Source organism: Entelurus aequoreus, linkage group LG02, assembly GCF_033978785.1.
Source record: "Entelurus aequoreus isolate RoL-2023_Sb linkage group LG02, RoL_Eaeq_v1.1, whole genome shotgun sequence".
In the NCBI taxonomy this organism is placed as follows: domain Eukaryota; kingdom Metazoa; phylum Chordata; class Actinopteri; order Syngnathiformes; family Syngnathidae; genus Entelurus; species Entelurus aequoreus.
In genome coordinates, this window is record NC_084732.1 from 610001 (window position 1) to 630000 (window position 20000).

The following is a 20000-nucleotide window of genomic DNA, read 5'->3' on the forward strand; positions in this document are numbered from 1 at the left end:
AGTGGAGGCCCTGCTGGTCTGCTGCCCTGCTGGCCTGCTGGTCTGCTGCTCTGCTGGTCTGCTGGTGGCAGCTGACACAAAAGAGCGGGTGTGAGTGGATGTGCCAATGTCTTCCAGGACACACCCTCACTAGTAATGAGAAGCAGCCTGAAGTCCTTCAAGAGCTGCTTTCTGCTTATTACACTTCTTTTTTTTGGGGGGTGGGGGGGGTTATTGCGCAACATCCTCTTTCTTGCAAGGAGCCAATGCAAAGCTGTTTGCTCGTCCCTTTAGGCAGTCTGGCCGCATAAAACAGATGATGGCGATACTTGTGTGTGATGGATTCTGCAGCTGTTTATTGATGCTCAACGTGCACAATGTGCTGCAAATGACGCACACATTAGGAAAGGTCATTTCTGGCCTTATAACACAACCTTTTATTAGCGCAACCATTTCTTTTCTCGTAAATTAAATTGCACTAAACTATAAAAAAATATATGGTGCAATTGCTGGCATTATTTTATTTAATAGTAATAATAATAACTATTTATAATAATTTAAAAAAACAAAACAAATTAAGTAATAACGATTATTAACATCATACGAAAAATAATATATTATTTAATATTATAATTACACATTAAAATGAAATAACATGATGTATCTATCGCTGCATAAAAAATATTAAATAAAACATTGATAATTAAAATACGTTAAATAAATAAATATTTCTTTATAATAAGTAATAATTTGTTAATATGATTATACATAGAAATAATAACACAATTACAATTATATTTATAATTGAAACCTATCCGAGCTGAATTCATTATTATACATCTATATCTACATTAAAAAAAAATCACTAAATAGAACATATATAATACAAATAAATAAATAAAATGATACTATTTCTATACAATATAAATAATAAAATGGTCATAATTATTATTATGATTAGACATAAAAAACAATAACACAATCAATGACTATTATATTATTAAATATTACAAAGTAAATAATGTTATATGTGTACGTTTATACATACATCAACATTTGACTTAATTAAAACATAAATAATAACAATAAAAATATAAATAACGTTAAAAATTTAGTATTAGTCCAAAATAAAAATACAATATGTAAATTATATGTAATATTATATTGTTTATGCATTGACCACACTATTACATTATTAAATATTAAACATTAAATAATGTTATATATATATATATATATTTACATTTATGTATACATCAAAATTTGACTTAATTAAAACATAAATAATAAAAATAAAAATAAAAAAGTAAAAATCTAGTATTAGTCCAAAATAAAAACAAAATATGTATATTATATTTAATATTATATTGTTTTTGCATTGACCACACCATTATATTATTAAATATTAAACATTAAATAATGTTATATATATATATATATACATTTATGTATACATAAAAATTTGACTGAATTAAAACATAAATAATAGCAATACAAATTTAAATAAAAAGTAAAAATATAGTATTAGTCCAAAATAAAAATACAATATGTAAATTATATTTAATATTATATTGTTTATGCATTGACCACACTATTATATTATTAAATATTAAACATTAAATAATGTTATATATATATATATATATTTACATTTATGTATACATCAAAATTTGACTGAATTAAAACATAAATAATAACAATAAAAATGTAAATAAAAAGTAAAAATCTAGTATTAGTTCAAAATAAAAATAAAATATGTATATTATATTTAATATTATATTTTTATGCATTGACCACACTATTATATTATTAAATATTAAACATTAAATAATGTTATATATATATAAATATATATATTTACATTTATGTATACATCAAAATTTGACTTAATTAAAACATAAATAATAACAATAAAAATATAAATAAAAAGTAAAAATCTAGTATTAGTTCAAAATAAAAATAAAATATGTATATTATATTTAATATTATATTTTTTATGCATTGACCACACCATTTAATTATTAAATATTAAATAATGTTATATATATATACATTTATGTATACATCAAAATGTGACTGAATTAAAACATAAATAATAACAATACAAATATAAATAAAAAGTAAAAATATAGTATTAGTCCAAAATAAAAATACAGTATGTAAATTATATTTAATATTATATTGTTTATGCATTGACCACACATTTGGTAAGCTCTAATGCAAATATTGAAAGAAAAAAAAAGAAATAAATCTGCTTTTAAAACAATTATAGTCATAATAATTCTCAGTTTTGATTGAATATTTGGCATGCGTTACAAAATATCTAAAAACAAATAAAAAAAATGTTTTACATATCTACTGGTGCTAGATAGGGTGTATACAGTATAATAAATGGTTCTTAATTTATTGCCAATTTGAAATAAAAATGAAATGAGATGTTTCAGAATGGCGTATTATTGACTATTCATAAGGGGCGGTTTACACTTAGCTGTGGCCCTTGAGTGGATACGGCACAAAAGAGCAGCGGTGGATGATTAGTCAAAAAGCAGCTTGGTGAGCAGAGCGGTACTTACATGTGCACTGGTACGTCTCCTTGCTGCTGAAGGCCTTATTGCACTGGGAGCACTGGGAGCACGGCAGCGCCTGGCCGGAGCTGACGGCGGCGAAGTGATGGCCGTTCACCGCCTTCTTGTCCTTCTCTTTGACTTCCTTCTCTTTATCCCTTTTGTCTCGCTCCTTTTCCTGCACAGCCACAACAACAACAACAACAACAAAAGTGTTTTTGGAGTGAGAAAGCAAACAAAAAAAACTACGCCGAATGGTTCAGGCTGCGATTTTCCAATAGGAATCCAGCCGAGCGGCGTTATTACTGGCCCAGCATGGGGGTCTTGCATATTAAGGGACTCATTATTTACGCTAAGAACTAATTGCCTCATTATATTAAACGTCTTTACTCTTTCATTCGGGGGCTTGGCGACGCCTCGGGGGGACTTTGGTTTGTTTGGGTGCTTTTCACACCGTCATGTAACATCACTGACCCTGTGTAATGTCTAGAAAAACAACACGAGTGCAACATTTACAGAAGGAGGAAGGACTCGTGCGCGTTTCCTCTTTTTGGTCTCGCAGGCTGCTTCACTACAAGGACAACATGGTGTCTCACTAAAGTGACTGCACTATACGGGAGGGTGTGCTTTAGAGTAGTCGGTGTACGGCTTGTGCAGTACAACACTGCACTATACAGGAGAGTGTGCTTTAGAGTAGTCAGTGTACAGCGTGTGTATCAGTGCAGACAGCACGGCGGTGGTAGAGTGCATATATATATATATATATATATATATATATATATATATATATATATATATATAAATATATATATACGATTGCACCAAGAAAAATTCCTAGTTAAAACTGTTCTGATTCTGATATATATACATATATATACACACACATATATACATATATATTTAATTTTAATTTTTTAACACTTATGTGTGGAAGCCTGAAAATTTTAGTTGGACTTTTTTTTTAAACTGTCAGAAAATAATAATGAATGAAAATCATTGTTGTTAAGAGCTAATTGACCTTTTTGAAGGCTCCAAAATACTTTGCATCAAATATTCCACTTTGAATTTTGTTTGTTTTGGCCATTAAAAACAGGGTTTTCTTCGACAAAAATGGTGTAAAAACATAAAATATATATATATATATGTATATGTATGTGTGGGAAAAAAAAATCACAAGACTATTTCATCTCTACAGGCCTGTTTCATGAGGGGTTTCCTCAATCCTCAGGAGAAAAAAGAAAAAAAAATCTCCTGAGGATTGAGGAAACCCCTCATGAAACAGGCCTGTAGAGATGAAATAGTCTTGTGATTTTTTTCCCACACATACATATTACGCTCTACCACGGTATCAAGCACTATTTTTTTGGATAATCTAATTAAGACATATATATATATATATATATATATATATATATATATATATATATATATATATATATATATATATATATATATATATATATATATATATATATATATATATATATATATATATATACATATATATATATATATATATATATATATATATATATGAACACATATTTATATACATACATACATACATACGTATGTATGTATGTATGTATGTATGTATGTATGTATGTATGTATGTATGTATGTATGTATGTATGTATGTATGTATGTATGTATGTATGTATGTATGTATGTATGTATGTATGTATGTATGTATGTATGTATGTATATATATATATATATATATATATATATATACTGTATATGAATATGTGTTTCTATATATACATAAACACACACATTCATATATATACAGTATATATATACACATACATATATACATATATATATACATACATATATACATATATATACATACATATATATATATATATATATATATATATATATATATATATATATATATATATATATATATATATATATATATATATATACATACATACATACATATTACATTTTTTAACACTTATGTGTGGGCCCCTTTGGAACCCTGAAAATTTTAGTTGGACTTTTTTTTAAACTGTCAGACAATAATAATGAATCAAAATCAATGTTGTTAAGAGCTAATTGACCTTTTTGAAGGCTCCAAATATTCCACTTTGAATTTTGTTAGTTTTGGCCATTAAAAACAGGGTTTTCTTTGACAAAAATGGTGTAAAAACAAACAAATATATATATATATATATATATATATATATATATATATATATATATATATATATATATATATATATATATATATATATATATATATATATATATATATATATATATATATACTGATAGATCTTAAAATTGATCTAGAAATTAAAGCACTGAATTTTTTAATTTTTTTTAACCTATTTTTTGGTTAAAAAAATCCCCAATTGGCCGCCGCATGCTTTGATTTGTCAGTTTTGTTCCTTGACCAGACAGAATAAATGTGTTTGTAGTGCGTGTGATCTGCACACACATCCTGGTACGGCAGCTTTTGTCAACACTTGGAGCCGACTCATTCCTGGAAGCCCTTTTCTCACAGCACAAAGAAAACTTCAGCACTTGATCGAATCCTAACATCTTGAACAATACACACACCTCCAGCCAGCTCGCTGCGCTACAGTCTAGTGCCAGGACCGCCACTGGAATATGACGCAGCAGCTCAGAGGAGCTCATGGAGACCTTCAGTCTGGGAATCCTTTTTCCCTCTCTGGGCACAAAGAGCGAGGCGACGTCACCCCCGGGCCTGTTTGGTCATCACAGTGGTGATGAAGTGACACGGAGAAGAACAGAGCCGGTGTTCTCCCGGCTTTTGCGTCATAGAAACTGCGTTTTTTTTTCCGAGCTCCGCTTTGAGGGGGGGACCGCAAAGCGCAGAGAGGGCGGCGCTTGTTTTCCGCAGATGCTTTGGACTTAAAAGTGGAACGTCAACATTCCGACGCCCGCAAGTCACTACAATTTGGGGAAACAAGCACATTTTGTCAGGATCCAAATGCCTCTAAAATGGCACAAAAAGTATTTTCTTAGCCATGTTTGCTGATACCACCACAAAAATCTACCGGTAGTACAACTTGATGCCGAGCGGCAGACTTTTTCAGTTTCCATTCTAGTCAATGTGTCGGTTTCCACCACTGGCGGACCCCTCTGCGCCATGCCGATGCCGTGCCGCTAGGGATGGGTACCGTTCACAATTGACACGATACGGTACCGATTTGTGGTACTTTTGAGTGCGTTAATAAATATTGATCGTTTTTAACAACAACATCTCATTTTTTTTACTGCAACTTTAAAAAAAAAAAAATTGCTCACTGCAGGCGTAGCGGGTTGAAAATGTACTTCCTGTTATAGTGCCTTGAACAGGAAGTAGAAGTGCTGTTCCGTCTTCTAATCGTCCATAGCGTTTCTACTCGTACAGATTCTTCATTCATCGCTCCAAGCAACGTTTGTAAGTTTTGCAATATAACGAAAACAAATATTGTTCTGTTTTCATGCATAATTGTACGTGCTATCGTAATATAATCAAGCAAGTGTCGTTAGCATTAGCTAATGTCTGTGTTATTATTATTACATTCTTTTTGTATTGTTTCAGTTTCACAAATCCCTCAGGAAATTCACCAAAACGTCACCGTGAAGTTATTGAGTGTGTTTAGCCGATTGGAGAGCTAGCTTCCACAGCTTGTGGGTCCATTAAAGATGGCGTCTGTTTTGTTTGATCAGCCGTTTTACTGCCCTCGCTTTGAGGGGGGGACCGCAAAGCGCAGAGAGGGCGGCGCTTGTTTTCCGCAGATGCTTTGGACTTAAAAGTGGAACGTCAACATTCCGACGCCCGCAAGTCACTACAATTTGGGGAAACAAGCACATTTTGTCAGGATCCAAATGCCTCTAAAATGGCACAAAAAGTATTTTCTTAGCCACGTTTGCTGATACCACCACAAAAAGCTACCGGTAGTACAACTTGATGCCGAGCGGCCGACTTTTTCAGTTTCCATTCTAGTCAATGTGTCGGTTTCCACCACTGGCGGACCCCTCTGCGCCATGCCGATGCCGTACCGCTAGGGATGGGTACCGTTCACATTTGACACGATACGGTACCGATTTGTGGTACTTTTGAGTGCGTTAATAAATATTGATCGTTTTTAACAATAACATCTCATTTTTTTTACTGCAACATTTAAAAAAAAAAATTGCTCACTGCAGGCGTAGCGGGTTGAAAATGTACTTCCTGTTATAGTGCCTTGAACAGGAAGTAGAAGTGCTGTTCCGTCTTCTAATCGTCCATAGCGTTTCTACTCGTACAGATTCTTCATTCATCGCTCCAAGCAACGTTTGTAAGTTTTGCAATATAACTAAAACAAATATTGTTCTGTTTTCATGCATATTTGTACGTGCTATCGTAATGTAATCAAGCAAGTGTCGTTAGCATTAGCTATAGTCTGTGTTATTATTATTACATTCTTTTTGTATTGTTTCAGTTTCACAAATCACTCAGGAAATTCACCAAAACGTCACCGTGGAGTTATTGAGTGTGTTTAGCTGATTGGAGAGCTAGCTTCCGCAGCTTGTGGGTCCATTAAAGATGACGTCTGTTTTGTTTGATCAGCCGTTTTACTGCCCTCGCTTTGAGGGGGGGAACCGCAAAGCGCAGAGAGGACGGCGCTTGTTTTCCGCAGATGCTTTGGACTTAAAAGTGGAACGTCAACATTCCGACGCCCGCAAGTCACTACAATTTGGGAAAACAAGCACATTTTGTCAGGATCCAAATGCCTCTAAAATGGCACAAAAAGTATTTTCTTAGCCACGTTTGCTGATACCACCACAAAAAGCTACCGGTAGTACCACTTGATGCCGAGCGGCCGACTTTTTCGGTTTCCATTCTAGTCAATGTGTCAGTTTCCACCACTGGCGGACCGCTAGGGATGGATACCGTTCACATTTGACACGATACGGTACCGATTTGTGGTACTTTTGTGTGCGTTAATAAATATTGATTGTTTTTAATAATAACATCACATTTTTTTACTGCAACTTTTTAAAAAAATTGCTCACTACAGGCGTTGCGGGTTGAAAATGTACTTCCTGTTCTAGTGCCTTGAACAGGAAGTAGAAGTGCTGTTCCGTCTTCTAATCGTCCATAGCGTTTCTACTCGTACAGATTCTTCATTCATCGCTCCAAGCAACGTTTGTAAGTTTTGCAATATAACGAAAAAACAAATATTGTTCTGTTTTCATGCATATTTGTACATGCTATCGTAATATAATCAAGCAAGTGTCGTTAGCATTAGCTAATGTCTGTGTTATTATTATTACATTCTTTTTGTATTGTTTCAGTTTCACAAATTCCTCAGGAAATTCACCAAAACGTCACCGTGAAGTTATTGAGTGTGTTTAGCTGATTGGAGAGCTAGCTTCCACAGCTTGTGGGTCCATTAAGATGACATCTGTTTTGTTTGATCAGCCGTTTTACTGCCCTCGCTTTGAGGGGGGGACCGCAAAGCGCAGAGAAGACGGCGCTTGTTTTCCGCAGATGCTTTGGACTTAAAAGTGGAACGTCAACATTCCGACGCCCGCAAGTCACTCGAATTTGGGGAAACAAGCACATTTCGTCAGGATCCAAATGCCTCTAAAATGGCACAAAAAGTATTTTCTTAGCCACGTTTGCTGATACCACCACAAAAAGCTACCGGTAGTACCACTTGATGCCGAGCGGCCGACTTTTTCGGTTTCCATTCTAGTCAATGTGTCGGTTTCCACCACTGGCGGACCCCTCTGCGCCATGCCGATGCCGTACCGCTAGGGATGGGTACCGTTCACATTTGACACGATACGGTACCGATTTGTGGTACTTTTGAGTGCGTTAATAAATATTGATCGTTTTTAACAATAACATCTCATTTTTTTTACTGCAACTTTAAAAAAAAAAAATTGCTCACTGCAGGCGTAGCGGGTTGAAAATGTACTTCCTGTTATAGTGCCTTGAACAGGAAGTACAAGTGCTGTTCCGTCTTCTAATCGTCCATAGCGTTTCTACTCGTACAGATTCTTCATTCATCGCTCCAAGCAACGTTTGTAAGTTTTGCAATATAACTACAACAATTCAGACTTACTAAACCGTCCCGTGTGTTTTCATGCATGTTTGTACGTGCTGTCGTAATATAATCAAGCAAGTGTCGTTAGCATTAGCTAGTACGCTAACACGTTCACGAGCGTCTTTGTTAGCATTATTAACTACATTTTTAAATTCCAGACTGTAAGCTGCTATATCTTTCCAACGCTTTGAACCCTACGGCTTAAAAACGACGCGGCTAATTTATGGATTTTTAGTCGCTGACGGCCATAAAGCAAATAATTTTCATAGAACACATGCAAAGACACGGAAATGGTGTGTTATTGTTTGTGATATGGCGGCGTTTTTTTTTTTTTAAACGACTTCGCTCACTGCAGGTGCTGCTGTTTCTAGCTTTGAACCGGAAGTACACGTGCAAGTTTCTACTCGTATTCTTTATTCACCACTCCAAACAACATTTGCAAGTTTTACAATATAATTAAAACTGTTTGTACTTACTAAACCGTCCCATGTCTGTAGGAGTGTTTTCATGCATATTTGCTATCGTAATGTGATGACGCTAGCGTCGTTAGCTTTAGCTATTATGCTAACACGTTTACGAGTGTCTGTTAGTATTATTACCTTACAACGGCATTCTTTTTGTACAAATTCCTCAGGAAATTCACCAAAACGTCACCGTGGAGTTATTGAGTGTGTTTAGCTGATTGGAGAGCTAGCTTCCACAGCTTGTGGGTCCATTAAGATGACTTCTGTTTTGTTTGATCAGCCGTTTTACTGCCCTGTTACAGACACGGTTTGGAAAAAATTAAGGTATTTGAATGAACATTTACAATATATTTCTGTGTAAATAACTATTCTCACAACGTGTATATCTGTGGCTTATAGTCCGGTGCAGCTAATATAAGGGAAAATGTGTGCTAGTTCTGGCTATTAGGCTGTTCTAGATTTCATTTGTATTTATTTTATTATGTTTTTTGTTTTTTTTTGATACACTGTAGCACTTTGAGGTTGTTTGCTCAATGTAAAGTGCTTTTTACAAATAAAATCTATTATTATTATTATTATTATGCATTATGCCTTTAACACCCCTCCCACCCCCAACTGCACTTCCTTAACTGTCTCTGCCACGGGTCATCAAAAGGTAAGTAGTTTTAGTTGTATTTTTTTGTAGCAGTTTTAACTTTTTGTATAGTTAAATAAGAATGATATGACTAAATAAATTACTAGTACTGGTTATAAGTGTTTTAAATTTCACCCTGGAACCGATTAATTCAATTTCCAATATTTGTTATGAGGAAAGTTGTTTTTAAAAATGAACAAATGAAAAGTTGACGGCAGACTTAAACATTTTCTACTGTGCTTTGTCGCAACAACTTTTTTAACAATGAAAAAAACGTCAACAAGCCTTTAAGGAAGCGAGAGTACTGAGATGACAATCAAAGATTTTCCACAGGTTTGTGAGCTCAGAAAGTAAATACATAAACACCACCTGACCACTTGAGGGCACCACAGACTGTGGATGCTTTGAAAAAAGGCTTAAAAACCCTTCTTTTAAAAAAAAAAAAAGCCTTTTTTTAGATTTGTGTGTGCTAGTTCTGGCTATTATGCTGTTGTAGTTTTTATTTTTATTTATTTTATTATCTTTTTTTTTTTTTTTGATACACTGTAGCACTTTGAGGTTGTTTGCTCAATGTAAAGTGCTTTTTACAAATAAATCTATTAGTATTATTATGGTTTGTATGCTTTTAACACCCCCCACCCCCCAACTGCACTTCCTTTACAGGTCATCAAAAGGTAAGTAGTTTTAGTTGTATTTTTTGTAGCAGTTTTAACTTATTTTATAGTTAAATAAGAATGTTATGACTAAATAAATTACTTGTACTGGTAATAAGTGTTTTTGAATGGCTCCGGCTTGACCCCGGAACCGATTAATTCCATTTCCAATACTTGTTATGAGGAAAGTTGTTTTTAAAAATGAACAAATGAAAAGTTGACAGCAGACTTAAACATTTTCTACTGTGCTTTGTCGCAACAACTTTTTTAACAATAAAAAAGGAAGCGAGAGTATTGAGATGACAATCGAAGATTTTCCACAGGTTTGTGAGCTCAGAAAGTAAATAGATAAAAACACCACCTGACCACCTGAGGGCACCACAGACTGTGAATGCTTTTTAAAAAAGGCTTAAAAACCCTTCTTTAAAAAAAAACAAAAAAAAACAACCTTTTTTTAGATTTATGCGTGCTAGTTCTGGCTATTAGGCTGTTGTAGTTTTTATTTTTAATTATTTTATTATCTTTTTATTTATTTATTTTTGATACACTGTAGCACTTTGAGGTTGTTTGCTCAATGTAAAGTGCTTTTTACAAATAAAGTATTATTATGGTTTGTATGCTTTTAACACCCCCCAACCCCACTTCCTTAACAGGTCATCAAAAGGTAAGTAGTTTTAGTTGTATTTTTTGTAGCAGTTTTAACTTATTTTTATAGTTAAATAAGAATGATATGACTAAATAAATTACTACTACTGGTAATAAGTGTTTTTGAATGGATCCGGCTTGACCCCGGAACCGATTAATTCCATTTCCAATATTTATTATGAGGAAAGTTGTTTTTAAAAATGAACAAATGAAAAGTTGACGGCAGACTTAAACATTTTCTACTGTGCTTTGTCGCAACAACTTTTTTAACAATGAAAAAGGAAGCGAGAGTATTGAGATGACAATCAAAGATTTTCCACAGGTTGTGAGCTCAGAAAGTAAATACATAAACACCACCTGACCACCTGAGGGTACCACAGACTGTGAATGCTTTTAAAAAAGGCTTAAAAACCCTTCTTTTTAAATAAAAGCCTTTTTTTTAGATGTATGCGTGCTAGTCCTGGCTATTATGCTGTTGTAGTTTTTATTTTTATTTATTTTATTATCTTTTTTTTTTTTTTTTGATACACTGTAGCACTTTGAGGTTGTTTGCTCAATGTAAAGTGCTTTTTACAAATAAAATCTATTAGTATTATTATGGTTTGTATGCTTTTAACACCCCCCGCCCCCCAACTGCACTTCCTTTACAGGTCATCAAAAGGTAAGTAGTTTTAGTTGTATTTTTTGTAGCAGTTTTAACTTTTTGTATAGTTAAATAATAATGATATGACTAAATAAATTACTAGTACTGGTAATAAGTGTTTTTGAATGGCTCCGGCTTGACCCTGGAACCGATTAATTCAATTTTCAATATTTGTTATGAGGAAAGTTGTTTTTAAAAATGAACAAATGAAAAGTTGACGGCAGACTTTGTCGCAACAACTTTTTTTAACAATGAACAAAACGTCAACAAGCCCTTAAGGAAGCGAGAGTATTGAGATGACAATCAAAGATTTTCCACAGGTTTGTGAGCTCAGAAAGTAAATAAAAAAATAAATCCTGTCACCCTGCTATTGCGACAGTCCACTAAACGAAGCGCCGCCATGACGAGGCCTACCTGCAGCCAACCTTTCCACCTCCGCGAGAAGCCAGAGCTGCGCGTCGGCCTCCTGCATGACATCCCTGAGCGGCTGGTAACAGCACTGAGGCGCCGCGGGGGCGAGCGACAGAAGAGGAAGCCGACACTTCTGCAATGAGCATTCGGTTCGACGCCGCCTTTATGAGCCACGGCCGAGCGGGAATCACTGATTCGCCGCGTTCAACAATTAAAAGTCTAACATAGTGGCGGGCCAACGTCTGGAAGTGATGCTTTGAGGCCTGGTGAAAGTCGCCTGCCTCTTTAAAAACAAAGCCATTGAAGTAAGATCAGCGAGGGGTTTGAAAAAAAAAGAAATATTATCTTCCTCTTTTACTTCCTCTGTGCCTTCTTGCTTGTGCCTGCATGCACATAAATATACATTTAGTGTCGGGTGACGGCAAGAGAGATTTAGACATCCATCCTGTTATCGCAGGGATTTAGTAGACTTTCACAGTAAAAAATAATCAACATGAGAAGACTATGCTTGCACTAACTTTGCACTAAAATAATCAACATGAGAAGACTATGCTGGCACTAACTTTGCACTAAAATAATCAACATGAGAAGACTATGCTTGCACTAACTTTGCACTAAAATAATCAACATGAGAAGACTATGCTTGCACTAACTTTACACTAAAATAATCAACATGAGAAGACTATGCTTGCACTAAAATAATCAACATGAGAAGACTATGCTTGCACTAACTTTGCACTAAAATAATCAACATGAGAAGACTATGCTTGCACTAACTTTGCACTAAAATAATCAACATGAGAAGACTATGCTTGCACTAAAATAATCAACATGAGAAGACTATGCTTGCACTAACTTTACACTAAAATAATCAACATGAGAAGACTATGCTTGCACTAACTTTACACTAAAACATCAACATAGTGCTTGCACTAACTTTACACACACTTAAAAATAGGGCAAACATTGGTTTCACATCCTGTGCAGAAAGACGAGCTGCAGAGATACGCCCACCACCACCCCCACCCCCACCACCACCACCCCCACCACCATGTATGTGCACATACACACCAGTACATGTGCAACATTTTAACATCATAAATGCTCCCTTTTGACCTGCATAAGATAAATGACTAATAGTTTATGGCACACTGTTGTAGTTTTGAAAGGTGTTCTAACTGTGGTATGGACCCCCAGAGCCACCATTTAAAAAGGTATGGGCCCCCAGAGCCACCATTTAAAAAGGTATGGGCCCCCAGAGCCACCATTTAAAAAGGTATGGGCCCCCAGAGCCACCATTTCAAAAGGGCTTGGTAGACGGTGCTTACTTTGGAAAGTGACACAAGCATTACGTCACACACTAACATATATGTGTTGTCACTTTATCTACTAACGAGAGCGATCATTCAATGTTTAGCTTATTGGAACAGCATGACTGTAAATACCACAAACTACTACTTTTTTCCAACACTTTGAACCCTGCGGCTTATAAAAAAATGTTGATAGTAGGCTAATATAGCTAATTTAGACACTTACATCATGTGTTGCCTTCATTATAACACGTATATAAGACTTTTAAAGTCATTTTGATAGTAGGCTAATTTAGACACTTTCGTCATGTGTTGCCTTCATTATAACACTTATATAAGACTTTTAAAGTCATTTTGATAGTAGGCTAATATAGACACTTACATCATGTGTTGCCTTCATTATAACACTTATATAAGGCTTTTAAAGTCATTTTGATAGTAGGCTAATATAACTAATATAGACACTTTCATCATGTGTTGCCTTCATTATAACACATATAAGATTTACAAAGTAATTTTGATAGCAGGCTAATTTAGACACTTTCGTCATGTGTTGCCTTCATTATAACACTTATATAAGAGTTTTAAAGCCAGTTTGATAGTAGGCTAATATAGCTAATATGGACACTTTTGCCATGTGTTGCCTTCATTATAACACTTATATAAGACTTTTAAAGTCATTTTGATAGTAGGCTAATATAGACACTTATGTCAGGTGTTGCCTTCATTATAACACTTATATAAGACTTTTAAAGTAATTTTTATAGTAGGCTAATATAGACACTTACATCATGTGTTGCCTTTATTATAACACTTATATAAGACTTTTAAAGTCATTTTGATAGTAGGCTAATTTAGACACTTTCTTCGTGTGTTGCCTTCATTATAACACTTATATAAGACTTTTAAAGTCATTTTGATAGTAGGCTAATATAGACACTTACATCATGTGTTGCCTTCATTATAACACTTATATAAGGCTTTTAAAGTCATTTTGATAGTAGGCTAATATAGACACTTACATCATGTGTTGCCTTCATTATAACACTAATACAATACTTTTAAATTCAATTTGATAGTAGGCTAATATAGCTAATGTGTTGCCTTCATTATAACACATATAAGACTTTTAAAGTCATTTTGATAGTAGGCTAATATAGACACTTACATCATGTGTTGCCTTCATTATAACACTTATGTAAGACTTTTAAAGCCATTTTGATAGTAGGCTAATATAGACACTTACATCATGTGTTGCCTTTATTATAACACTTATATAAGACTTTTAAAGTCATTTTGATAGTAGGCTAATTTAGACACTTTCTTCGTGTGTTGCCTTCATTATAACACTTACCGTATTTCCTTGAATAGCCGCAGGGGCGTTAATTAATTTAAAACCTCCTGTCACTCCTGCGTTTACCGGAAACCGGCGGGATGGCCGTGCATGCGGTAATTATTTTAAAACCTCTTCTCACTCCGGCGTTTACCAAAAGGAATCCATAAAATTTAGGCGTGCGCTTTGAGTGTGATGTAAGCATACCATCATGAAAAGCACATTTAATTAAAAAAAACGTTATTATGGTCTTACCTGTACTTATAAATGGAGTCCATTTGCAGCTCCTTCTGACCAAAAGCATCGATAACTTGTTTATAGAAGTCTTCCTTATTTTCTTTCTTCAGTTTTAAAAGTCTCTGTTTCGATGGAGATATTCCTTTAATTATTACCTCCTGCTTCGATTGAAAGTTCAGTTTAGAAAACTGTTTTATTTTAGATACCGGTATGTAATCCTCCTTGTTAAAAGGAAGAAAAAAAAATCTCTTGCTGCGTGTGTTCACTTCTTCTGCAGTACCGGAAGTCGCAAGAAGGATCACTAGCGCGGCAGCGCCCTCTACCACCAGGAGGCGGGAGTCATTTAATGACTTATACAGTATTTCACACACGCAGCTACGGTATATTGATAAAACATAGCTGCTTACTGTTCTCTTTAGCATACTGTACCGGTATTCAATAGCTTGGACCTTAAATCCTACTGAAAAGCTCTTTATCTTCTTTCCTTTGTGCGATTGTAAACTACTGAAAGCAGCTTCCTCCATTTTGAAAATGAGGACAGATGCGTCACTCGTGACGTAACGAATTTGACCCGGTGGAAGTTCTAGCCATATGCTAAATATTTTGCAAAACGAGTTTGACCCGGCGAAAATGATAGACATGCGATAATAAAATTAATATTTTGCGAAACGAATTTGATCCGGCTTCAATAATAAACCGGCGATAAGGCCAAGCATGCGTTAATTATTTTGAGAAACGAGTTTGACCCGGCAGTAATTCTAGACGTGCGAATACTATATTCCCTGCGCCAATTCAAGGAAATACGGTATATAAGACTTTTAAAGTCATTTTGATAGTAGGCTAATATAGACACTTACATCATGTGTTGCCTTCATTATAACACTTATGTAAGACTTTTAAAGCCATTTTGATAGTAGGCTAATATAGACACTTACGTCATGTGATGCCTTCATTAAAACACTTATATAAGACTTGTATAGTCATTTTGATAGTAGGCTAATATAGACACTTACGTCATGTGTTGCCTTCATTATCACACTTATATAAGACTTTTAAAGTCATTTTGATAGTAGGCTACTATAGACACTTACGTCATGTGTTGCCTTCATTATAACACTTATATGAGACTTTTAAAGTCATTTTGATAGTAGGCTAATATAGACACTTACATCATGTGTTGCCTTCATTATAACACTTATATGAGACTTTTAAAGTCATTTTGATAGTAGGCTAATATAGACACTTACATCATGTGTTGCCTTCATTATAACACTTATATAAGACTTTTAAAGTTATTTTGATAGTAGGCTAATTTAGACACTTACGTCATGTGTTGCCTTCATTATCACACTTACACACGGCTCCAGACAGATTAGTTTTTTGTATTTTTGGTCCAACATGGCTCTCTCAACGTCTCGGGTTGCCGCCCCCCTGGTCTAGAACAAGTGAGTCCCTCACCCTGGTCTTCTTGTACATCTTGTTCTTGAGGTAGCTGAAGGTGCGGCTAACTTTGGTGGCGCCCTTCCCCTCGGCGTCGCTCCGCAGAGGGCCGGGCTCCTCCTCTGATATGCTGCGTCACAATAAAAGGTAAAAACCGTCACCTGGGGCTCCTTTGGGACGCTCACTTTTGCACTGACCTGTATGCTAATGAGCCGGAAGGGCTGGAGAACGACCTCATGCCTGCACAGAAACACAAAACAAGTTGTCAGGGTTTTTAGGCACCAACAATTCCGTCACAAAGGAATTAGACTAAAGTGGACCTAAGGGGTCTAGGTGGCCTAATGCACTATTTGGTCTGTTTAGTATCCAAAGGAAAGTGCTCTGTCCCTAAATTACTCAAGCATTTAAGCAGAAATCCTTCCTGCGCTCAAACGCTTTGGACTCCTGGCTCCTCAAAGAAAGGCCAGGAAATTAAATAATTCCAAGGCCTCCAGTCCCCGAGTGGCTAATGCGTGCGAGCAAAGTGTCTAACCTGAAGTCTCAAAATTGACTCTGGCGCCGATCGGACCGGCCAGGAGCCAGTTTGGAAGGCGGCAACAAGCTGCTCGGTGCCAACAGTGGCAGATAAATAAAAGTGCATAGAGTTTGCTGTCACTTGATCTAAAAGCGCGGGTGTCCACAGTGACAATTTATGTCTAATAGCATAATAAGACTAAAGTTTTACTACGGTAATTTAAAATAATAATAATTGTATTGAAAGAGATACACTACCGTTCAAAAGTTTGGGGTCACCCAAACAATTTTGTGGAATAGCCTTCATTTCTAAGAACAAGAATAGACTGTCGAGTTTCAGATGAAAGTTCTCTTTTTCTGGCCATTTTGAGCGTTTAATTGACCCCACAAATGTGATGCTCCAGAAACTCAATCTGCTCAAAGGAAGGTCAGTTTTGTAGCTTCTGTAACGAGCTAAACTGTTTTCAGATGTGTGAACATGATTGCACAAGGGTTTTCTAATCATCAAATAGCCTTCTGAGCCAATGAGCAAACACATTGTACCATTAGAACACTGGAGTGATAGTTGCTGGAAATGGGCCTCTATACACCTATGTAGATATTGCACCAAAAACCAGACATTTGCAGCTAGAATAGTCATTTACCACATTAGCAATGTATAGAGTGTATTTTGTTTAAAGTTAAGACTAGTTTAAAGTTATCTTCATTGAAAATAAGGACATTTCAATGTGACCCCAAACTTTTGAACGGTAGTGTAGGTTTGCGCTGATATTTCATTGAAGATCCTTGGTGAGTTAGCTTAGCGTTATATATTATTATATATTAATTATTAGGGGTGTGGGGAAAAATGGATTCGAATTCGAATCGCGATTCTCACGTTGTGCGATTCAGAATCGATTCTCATTTTTAAGAAATCGATTTTTTAATTTTTAAAATTTATTTATTTAAAAAAAAAAAAATGTTTTTAATTTTTTTTTAATTAATCAATCCAACAAAACAATACACCATAACAATGCAATCCAATTCCAAAACCAAAACCCGACCCAGCAACACTCAGAAGTGCAATAAACAGAGCAATTGAGAGGAGACACAAACACGACACAGAACAAACCAAAAGTAGTGAAACAAAAATGAATATTATCAACAACAGTATCAATATTAGTTACAATTTCAACATAGCAGTGATTAAAAATCCCTCATTTATAAAAAAAAAAAAAAAAAAAGAACAATAGTGTCACAGTGGCTTACACTTGCATCGCATCTCATAAGCTTGACAACACACTGTGTCCAATATTTTCACAAAGATAAAATAATATTTTTGGTTCATTTAACAGTTAAAACAAATGTACATTATTGCAAACAGTTGATAAAACATTGTCCTTTACAATTATAAAAGCTTTCTACAAAAATCTACTACTCTGCTTGCATGTCAGCAGACTGGGGTAGATCCTGCTGAAATCTATGTATTCCATGAATAGACAATCCTTTTGAATCGGGAAAATATCCTTTTTGAATCGAGAATCGTGTTGAATTGAAAAAAAAAAGTGACCCCAAGAATCGATATTGAATGGAATCGTGGGACACCCAAAGATTCACGGCCCTATTAATTATATATAATTCAAATAATGTGATGACATCTGCATATTACCTGACACCTGACATGTTAGCTACTTCTCTTTGTTTATAATGTCTATTTTCTATTTCCTGCTGGACCTACTCTCTATTTTATGCTGCTGCTGTCACATATACTGTATATACTGTAATATTGTACATGGTCATTGGTATATATTGTATATATGTTATAGACATCATATAATATATCTGTATATCAATTATTCTGTACACATATTATGTATATACTCGATTTTCCTATAGCTTTCTTAGTCTATTTATACCTGCATTGCCCTTTCCATCCTTACACTTTCCATCATTGTAACTGAGCTACTGTGTTGAACAATTTCCCTTGTGGATCATTAAAGTTTGTCTAAATCTAATGTCTGCTGGGTATGTGGATTATTTTGTATATGTTTATATTTTTACTATGCTATATTTCACCAAAAGCTTATAAACTATACTTCTAAAGCACATCAATGACATAAGTGACCATACCCAAATATAGTTTTTTTTGTTGAATTTCACACAAAAAAACCCCTCTAAAACAGGGGTGTCAAACTCATTTTAGATCGGGGGCCACATGGAGAAAGATCTACTCCCAAGTGGGCCGGACTGGTAAAATCACGGCATGATAACTTAAAAATAAAGACAACTTCACATTGTTTTTTTTGGTTTAAAAATAGAACAAGCACATTCTGAAATTGTACAAATAATAATGTTGTTGTTTTTTTACACTTACATGTTGCGGTTAATAGTATTCTATCTTCATTTGTTGTTACTTATACTTTCTGAATAAATGATGTGATAATGTTCATCAGTCAACTCATTGGTGTTAAGTTTCAATCTATCAAGATAAAAAAATGATATCAAAATCAAATTACAGGATGTTATTTATGTAGTTTGCTCATTTTCCTCGACTGATGTGGTTTATTTTGTACATATGTAGCATCATCTTCAAAGATAAAAAGAATTGCTATTGTGACATCTAGTGGACACATTTAGAACAGCAGTTTCTTTCATTCAAAAATTTCAGCTCATTTTTATACTTAGCAAACTCATCCCACGGGCCGGATAAAACCTGTTCGCCGGCCTGACCCGGCCCGCGGGCCGTACGTTTGACACCCCTGCTCTAAAAAGTACAACTAAGACGATTGTTACAATCAAACAGCTGCCGTGTAATTCGCACAATACTTATATACGTTGTAGGGCGCAACATAACATGGAAAAACATACATGTAGTGTTTACAGTTGCGCTCCAGGGAACCAAATCCCAGCTCCCTGACCACCTGAGGGCACCACAGACTGTGGATGCTTTTTAAAAAGGCTAAAAAAAACTTTTTTTTAAAAAGTCTATTTTTTTTAAGATATATGCATACTAGTTCTAGCTATTAGGCTGTTGTAGTTTTTATTTGTAATTATTTTTATTATCTTTTTTTTTTTTTTTAATACACTGTAGCACTTTGTGGTTGTTTACTCAATGTAATGTGCTTTTTACAAA

At 34.8% G+C, this 20000-nt stretch overlaps 1 protein-coding gene across 4 annotated transcripts in view; it reads right to left on the bottom strand.

Annotated features, from left to right (window-relative positions):
• The window catches only part of LOC133665454 (A-kinase anchor protein 13-like), a 364315-nt gene that overhangs the window by 62196 nt on the left and 282119 nt on the right, over positions 1-20000 (bottom strand). For all 4 annotated transcript variants that reach the window (XM_062070780.1, XM_062070772.1, XM_062070757.1 and 1 more), the window contains exons 15-17: positions 16573-16615; positions 16394-16505; positions 2553-2721 (exon numbers count right to left, since the gene is read on the bottom strand). In XM_062070780.1, coding sequence (XP_061926764.1) covers positions 2553-2721; positions 16394-16505; positions 16573-16615 — 324 coding nt within the window. The remainder of the gene's footprint in view (positions 1-2552; positions 2722-16393; positions 16506-16572; positions 16616-20000) is intronic.